This window comes from Myotis lucifugus, unplaced genomic scaffold (genome assembly GCF_000147115.1).
Source record: "Myotis lucifugus unplaced genomic scaffold, Myoluc2.0 scaffold_772, whole genome shotgun sequence".
NCBI lineage: Eukaryota > Metazoa > Chordata > Mammalia > Chiroptera > Vespertilionidae > Myotis > Myotis lucifugus.
This window is the reverse complement of record NW_005871820.1, coordinates 216,595-224,431: the sequence shown is the minus strand read 5'-3', so window position 1 is coordinate 224,431 and position 7,837 is coordinate 216,595. Positions and strand designations below refer to the sequence as shown.

At 49.9% G+C, this 7,837-nt stretch overlaps 1 protein-coding gene and 1 non-coding gene across 4 annotated transcripts; both read left to right on the top strand.

Moving 5' to 3' along the window:
* Positions 1-1,121: 1,121 nt before the first annotated feature.
* Positions 1,122-7,184, top strand: LOC102420950 (40S ribosomal protein S10). Of its 3 annotated transcripts, XM_023746960.1 has the most exons (6): positions 1,122-1,270; positions 2,308-2,457; positions 2,683-2,854; positions 3,772-3,786; positions 4,415-4,492; positions 6,970-7,184. In XM_023746960.1, exons 2-6 carry the CDS (start codon positions 2,308-2,310, stop codon positions 7,167-7,169), a joined length of 615 nt encoding a protein of 204 aa, XP_023602728.1. In that variant the 5' UTR covers positions 1,122-1,270; the 3' UTR covers positions 7,170-7,184. The 3 variants fall into 3 exon arrangements, with proteins under 3 accessions (XP_023602728.1, XP_023602729.1, XP_023602730.1); XM_023746961.1 differs by lacking the exon at positions 3,772-3,786 and having other exon boundaries at positions 1,123-1,270; XM_023746962.1 differs by lacking the exons at positions 4,415-4,492; positions 6,970-7,184 and adding an exon at positions 4,315-4,385 and having other exon boundaries at positions 1,123-1,270.
* On the top strand, positions 4,896-5,023 carry LOC111823958. Its single transcript, XR_002827068.1, has one exon. It is a non-coding gene; the product is annotated as a small nucleolar RNA SNORA11 (small nucleolar RNA).
* Positions 7,185-7,837: the final 653 nt, after the last annotated feature.

Here is a 7,837-nt window from a genome sequence, read left to right as displayed (position 1 = left end):
AGAAAGCCCAGAAGGAAAAGGAGAACAATGAGGGAGGAGGGCATCCCATGTCCCATGTGATGTTTGACCTTCAATCTCAGGAGTTACTATAGTAACCAATTCAAAAGGGACTATTGACCAATCAGAAGGGATATCAGGACACAGGGACTTGCAGCCTTTATAAACCATGGCCACAGGAAGTCGGAGAGACTTTTCCCCCCTCCCCACATGGGAGTCTGTGCTGTGGGACTCTTTCCCCCTCCCCAGTGGGAGTCTGTACTTGTTCTTCAATAAACCTCCACCTTTTCTAGACCATCTTCAGTCCGTGAATTCATTCTTCATCCGGGTAACCATCCTGCACAGGGGAACACGGCGTGTTCCAGTCCAAGAATTTCCTATCAAGAGAAACAATGATCGGCTGCCTCCCGAAGTGCCCACCTGCAACCTGGGCACGCGCCCTGAGTGGGAACCCAACCCGTGACCCTACGGTGCATGGATGGTGCTCAACCCACTGAGCAACACCAGCCGGGGTCTGGGGGAAATTCTTGAAAAATGTGTGACAGAGAGCTATTAACTTTAATAGGAAAAAACTCTCAGTAAGAAAACAGGTAATGGAAATGAAAAATTTAAAGAAAGAAATGTTTTATCACAGAAGTAACCAAGAAGAGCAAATTACAAGAGCAATGAGATTAGTGTGTACTTTTTCACTCAACAGCTACACCTCCAGGAATTTATTCTAAGTAAAATGTTGGGCAAGGGTGCAGGTGTGTGTGGCATTGTTACAGAGAGTAGTGAAGGATTTGATATATGTCCAATCATAGAGTGGAAAAGAACACATACTCTGCTTGGGTGTATATGAGTTTGGAAGAATATATACCAAAATGCTAATAGTGATTATCTTTGGTTGATAGGATTGTTTTTAAAAAGTATTTTATTATTGTTGTTATTACTTTGCATGTTCTCCCTCCCCCTCCCCGCTCCAGCGCATGTATTCCTAGCATAATATTAAGTTAAATGATTGCTGGGAATAAAGAAGCAGCGTGTTTCTAAGGAGCCTGCCCAAGCCGAAAAGTGACCATTTCCTGACAAACCCGGCGGCGGCCGTTTCCACGGTGTAGGTCAGGGTTTGCAGCTGCCGAGCCGCCAGTCTCTCAGGCACCGCCGAGGCCACCCCAGGCTTGTGCGCGGGTCCTGACGGGGGGCGGGGCACGCCGGCCCGGAAGAGACGCCGCGCCGCGCCGCGCATGCCCCTTCCTTTCTAGCTCGGGCCCGGGCCGCAGCAGCTGTCGCGGTGAGTTCCCGGGGAACGCGGGCTCCATCGGCCTCCATCCTGGCCCTCTCGCCGCCGCAGTCGCTGCGCTTCCCCGGGGTTGGGGCGAGGGGACCCCTCTCCCACTGCACGCTCGCTCATTTCTGAGTAGAGAGAGGCCGGGGGCACACGCCGGGGGGTAGTGGGGCGCTGTTGGCGGAGATCGGCGTCCCGATGGCAGAGGGCCGAGGAGGGAAGATGAAGCCCTTGCGTGGCGGTGTCTGGGCGAGGCCAGGAGGACTGTACCCCGCTCGCCCACTTTTCCTTTGGGGAAGAACTCCTCACCCCGGTTGCCTCTTTGCTTGGCCCTGGGGCTCTCGTTTGGGGGGAGACGGGTAGGAAATGAGGGTGCGAAGGCCTTGGCCCTTTGGCTGCGGGTCAGCGGCCCGTCGTGAGAAGAGACGTCCGTGGCCTCCCCTTGCCCGCTTGGAAGTGCAGCCTCGCCGCGCGCACCGTGGCACCGGTGTTGGTCCCCGGATACTCACAGAATGCGGGTCTGCGCCCCGTTACTCCTTTACGGTTGTGGGTGGAAGTTTGAAGCGGATGTGCACCCCCGTTTTGTCTTAACGCCTTGGTAACTTTCTCACCTGCAGTGTTTTCGGGGCTGGAGGTGGTAGCTGGTAACTGGTGGGTGTCAATCTACAGGGTTTGAATCCCTCCTTCCTGCACGTGCTTTTTTTTTTTTTTAAGCTGAAAACCTTTATTGTTCCTCCACGGGCACCAGTGGGCCCAGCCTCCAGTCCCCTTGGCAAGGTCCCTGCCCACAGACCACTGCCTGGGCCCAGCCAGGCCACGGTGCCACCTACAGGTTGCCCACCTGGCTCCCAGCCCAAGGGGCAGGCCTCCCGACTTGGGGGCCGTCTCGCTGTCAGCCCTCAGCGCCTCGGGGCCGCTTCCTGCACGTTTTGTGTTTGAGATTTCAGTCCATTGGACAGTGGTTTCGTGGGTCTTGAATTCGGTTCCTGACCCCCTGGCCACATTGCTTAGCGGTGCTCTTGGTGGTCGCTTTCTCCCCGTAGATGTTGATGCCCAAGAAGAACCGGATCGCCATTTACGAGCTCCTCTTCAAGGAGGGGGTGATGGTGGCCAAGAAGGACGTGCACATGCCCAAGCACCCCGAGCTGGCGGACAAGAACGTGCCCAATCTCCACGTCATGAAGGCCATGCAGGTAGCCGGCCGGGCGCTGCTGGAGTGGGTGCCGATGGAGGGGTTTTCGGCGGCTGCCCAAGGCCAATGCCCAGGAGGTCAGGACAGCCCGCGCTGCTTGCTGCCTTGACGGGCCGTGAGGTAGATGCACCTGAACACCTGCCTATTGCGCAGCCAGCTCCCCGTGCACCGCGTTCCTAGCGTCAAGCCTCTGGTTAGGTCTCAGCCGCAGTTTTCTGTCTTGCAGTCTCTCAAGTCCCGGGGCTACGTGAAGGAACAGTTTGCCTGGAGACACTTCTACTGGTACCTCACCAACGAGGGCATCCAGTACCTCCGCGATTACCTGCACCTGCCCCCCGAGATTGTGCCCGCCACCCTGCGCCGCAGCCGCCCTGAGACTGGCCGCCCAAGGCCCAAAGGTACCGTGCCCACATAAATGCCTCCGACGGCCTGCTGTGCACCAGCTCTTCTTGGGAGCGGGGCGTTGTGGGGCAGACGGGAGTGGTCTTATAATCGGCCGTGGGTGCCAGCTCTAGAGGGCTCTGGATTGAGGTCAAGTCCTGAAACCGCTGTGCCCCTCTTAGAAAGACCGGTAATGGATCCCTGACACAGGCCCCAAGCCCATCCTATTGAGACGGCCTACAAACAGAACATTATTCTGTGCACAAGACACCGAGCGGTTAGAGCGTGAGAGACTTTTTTGGGAAAATCACCGTGTGAGAGTTTCTGCTTCATGTGTGGATGTGGGGTGGGGGCGGATTATCTACTGGCTCACAGTCATGTTTTTCCTTGGGTTCTGAAGAACTTGTCACAAGAACTTTGTAAGCTTGGGTGATGAGGTGGGACGAAGATCTGTATCCAGATGGCCCTGGCTTCCAGGTTCCACTGGAGAGACTCCATGGAGCTCAGGAATCTTTGTTTTACAAATGCTCCCAAGGGGCTTCTGGTGGTTGAGTGGGTTGTGTATCTAGAGCAGAAGTCTACACTGCACCTAGGAGCCCGTTGTCTCTGCCCCACAGACTTGATTTAGTGGGCCTCTGTGAGACCTGGCATTTATTTTAGCCACTCACTTCGGGTTCAGTTTTATCTCTTGTACAGTAAAGAATGGTTTGCCTGGGCTGATGTGACTCAATGGTTAGAGCGTTGGCCCGAGCACCGAAGGGTCATGGGTTCAATTACTGGTTAAGGGCACATGCCTGGGTTGTAGGTTCGATTCCCAGCCCCAGTCAGGGTGCATGTAGGAAGCAACCAATGGATGTGTCTCTCTCACATCGATGTTTTTCTCTTCTTCCTCCCTCCCTCCCTCCCTTCCTCCCTCCTACTCTAAAAAAAATAGAAAAAATATCTTCAGGTAAGGATAACCTCCCCCTTCCCCCCCCCCCAAAAAAAAGGTGTTTTAACTATATGGACTCTAAGGTAACTGGGTAGAGAGAATACTAAATTAAACTTCAGTGTTTTTAAGGTACCTTTTAATGTATCCACAGCGTGAAGGATGGGTGGAGAAGGGGCAAGGGGCAGGCGGGGACTGAAGGATTCTTGCTGGCCTCTATATTTATATACTTCCTATTGGAGGTGGGGCTTTCATCTGTGATGCCTCCTTTGTACAGGGAGTTTTCCACTTAAGAGCTGGATCAAGTTCAACATTTTAGCTATTGGAATGTTTGTAGAAATAGCTGAATTTCTGAGTTTGCCAAGTAATTGGAACGTGTGTGTTATATTGAAAAATACAATAGAAGAAAGCAATCCTTTTGCAGACGTGTGGCATTTTAATTAAGATGTGAGTTTTCCCAGGCCTTCGAGGAGCCACAATGTCAATGACAAGTTTTTCTAGCTGGCAGTTCTGGGTGTAGGAGTTCCTGTTCCCATTAACTCCTTACAGTGACTAAGATGTTCTCCGGTGAGACGTGGAGAGCAATTCCAGATTTCTTGGCCTGAAGGGAACCCATCGCCCATGTTCACCGTGTGGTTTACTTGTGTAGGTCTGGAGGGCGAGCGACCTGCAAGACTCACACGAGGGGAAGCCGACAGAGACACCTACAGACGGAGTGCTGTGCCCCGTGAGTAACGGTCGTCTGTGTGGGGTGTGAGGGTGGAATCTGGATTCTCCGTCAGCTCTGGCTGGGGTCCTTTGTGCTTCTTGCCTTATGCAGGGGTTTGACGGGTGGGGATTGGGAAACACCCTTTGACCTAGGGACAGACTTAGGTTGAAGTCCTTTAACTAGAGCAAACTGAAAACTTTCAGGAAAGCAACATGGTTTTATTTTGTGGTTGTGTTCCTGTGTTGTAAGCTCTATGAAGGTAGGGTCCACTCAAATTTGTTTTCTTATTGCAAAAATAGTGTAAAATCTGGTTTTATATTTTCTTATTGCAAAAATAGTGTAAAATCTGGTTTTATAATATTTTAAATATTCATTTATTAAATTAATTGGGGTGACAGTGTTATAAGAAATGTATATTGCTTGGGTGTGGAGAGAGCAGAGCACCTGAAGAATGGCTTCTCTGTGTACAACACATCCAACTGAAGAAGGGCTTATTCCTCACGGGTGGCAGAATACTATGGCCTTCCTGTGACATTACACCCTATACGTAAAAAAAAAAAAAGAAATGTATATTGCACTGTGTACCCATCACCCAAAGTCACATCTTCTGTCACCTTATATTAGGACCCCCTTCTGTAAAATCTTGTTTTAAATAGCAAATATTAGCATTGACTTGGAACAGCAGATGTTTGTTCATTCAGCAAATATATATTGAGTGCCTGTGGTGTGCTGGGCACTGTCCTAGGAGCTGAGGAGACAGTAGTGAACATAACCTAAAAAGGCCCCTCTCTCATTGAACTTGCATTTTAGTGATAGGAGATGGATAAGCAAAAATAAGTAACATAATATGTCCCAAAGATGTGGATGCTACAGGAAAATTAAAGTGTGTGTGTAATTTTCAATAATATTGGAGAAGTGAGATTTAAGCAAAGGCCTGATGGAGCAGGAGGGGAGCCAGCCAGTGGCTACCTGGGGAAGGCATCTGGCTTGTCTAAACGACAGAAGACAGTTGGAGAATCTGATAAGGATGTGGGTCTTACGGTCTGTGGGCTGTGAGAGGACTTGGGGTTTTACTCTTGGGTGGGATGGGGAGCCATTGGTGTTTGCAGAAGAGTGGTAGGAAGAGTCACTGTCTTCGTTGCAGAAACAAAATTGTGTTACAAAAACAAGGTATAAAGGAATTTTTACTGACATCACTCTTACCTCTCTCTAGTCGTGGTTCCTGATTAAATGAGCACTTGACCTGAATACCTTACACTACAGGATAGTACGTAGTAATGAATTCCTCTGGCAAACCTGCTCTCCATTTAGAGAAAGTTAGCAGCGGTTGCTCTTATTAGAAGTCACACCACATGGGAAACCAGTCAGGGAATGGTGCTACAGGGGATGTGAGAGTTGGGACCAAGCCTCAGGCTGGGTTCTCAAGTTTAGGGGAGCGAGCATTTCAGGCAAGAGGTGAACATGAACAAAGGGATGGAGATGGGGAAAACACTGACTTACTACTGGTCAAAGGGGCAGGCAGGGGAGTGAGCAGACAGGAGCCTGTGGTGGATGTGGTCTGAAATGGGCCAAAGGGACCCCAATTTGAACAAGATTTCCTGAAACCATACTCACTGTTGACCCTGCTGCCCCACCCCTGCAGTGTGAACTATAAAATTTCCTAGTGGCCACACTTAAAGCAAATGGAAATAATTCACATGAATGTTAATTTTTAAAAATTTATCTTTATTGTTAAAAGTGTTATAATGGCCTTAGCTAGTTTGGCTCAGTGGTTGGAGCGTTGGCCTTCGGACTGAGGGGTCCCAGGTTCGATTCCAGTAAAGGCACATGCCCGGGTTGCAGGCTCGATCATCAGAGGGCATGCATGAGGCAGCCAATCAGTGATTCTCATGATTGATGTTTCTGTCACTCCTCCCTTCCTCTCTGAAATCAATTTAAAAAAAAAAGTATTACAATGTCCCCTCTTTTCTCCCATTGACCTCCACTCCACTGAATGTTAATTTTTTAACCTATATAAACATTAATGAGATTTTGCACTCTCTTAAGTCTTGAAATCTCGTAAGTAGTGTATACAAACCTCAATTTGGACCAGTGGCTGCTGGACAGGGCAGCACAGATCTTTCATCTTGCTTTCCCATGGTCATAATAAAGTTGTTTTTTGCTTCTGTGGGCCATGTGTTCTTTACCTTTTAGTTCTTCATTGAGCTCCCTTGTAAGCTAGTTGCTAATCTGAAGCATGTAGTGATGGGAAGTGGCGGTCAGGGCAGCCCTCCTGGAGGAGGCAATAATTTGGACTGTGAGTTTTGAAGGATGACTTAAGGAAGGCTGCCGTGGGAGAGGGAGGGGGCAAAGTGCTCAGAAGGTGTAATTCACTTGTACTTCATGGGGTCTGTTTGCTGACATGGCTTTCCCTGCAAGATTGGGATTGGGTTGGATGACTTGTCTGCAGTAGATGGGACCATGTGATGAATCTAAACTGGTGTTTCTCGTTCCAGCTGGTGCTGACAAGAAAGCTGAGGCCGGGGCTGGGTCAGCAACTGAATTCCAGTTTGTGAGTATTCCTTCCCTGTTTGCTCTCCATGAGCAGTCACTGTTATGGCCTCAGCCCTGTGGGTCCCACCCCTCATTCCCCGTCCCCCGTCCCCCCCCGCCCCCGCCCCAAAACCACAAATTCCAAATAAGGTTTTTACATTAAGACAGATGGAAACTTTTTTTAATACATAGATACTGCATTGAGTCTCACAGATCAATACTACATGTAGCGTAGTGGTCTTTTCTATTTCTTTTGTAATGACCATATCCCTTTAGTTTCATGAACCAAAACTTAAGGTTGAGACTCTACCACTGGTGAGTGTGCTCTAGAACCCAGGTGGACTGGAACCAAATCCTCTATTTTCCTTCAGATGGTGTGATCTGTGTCCCAGTTTCTCACCTATAAAATAGAGGTGATGATTGTAGCTATCTCAAGGTGATTGTGAGATTAGGTAATCCAGGTCAAGTGCTTGTGTGGGGGCTGGGCTATCACTGGAACAGCAGCTGCCCTGTAGCACAGTGAAGGGGGGGTGGGGGGTGGCAGACAGAAGATCTTGTCCGGTGCTGTGGCTTCTATGTGTGTATGTGTGAGCACACTCTTGAGTGGGTGTCCATATTCCCACTTTACAAATGAGGAAACAGTCTGAAAAGTGAGTGTGGCCCTATAACCAATAGGGCAAGCCTGGGGCTTAGGACTTGCACTCTCTGAGGGGAGCCTCACCAGTGATGAGGAGGCCTGTTGTTCCGCTTACTGCTAATGCGATGTCCTGTGCTTTCTCTTACAGCGCCGCGGATTTGGTCGTGGACGTGGTCAGCCACCTCAGTAAAGTT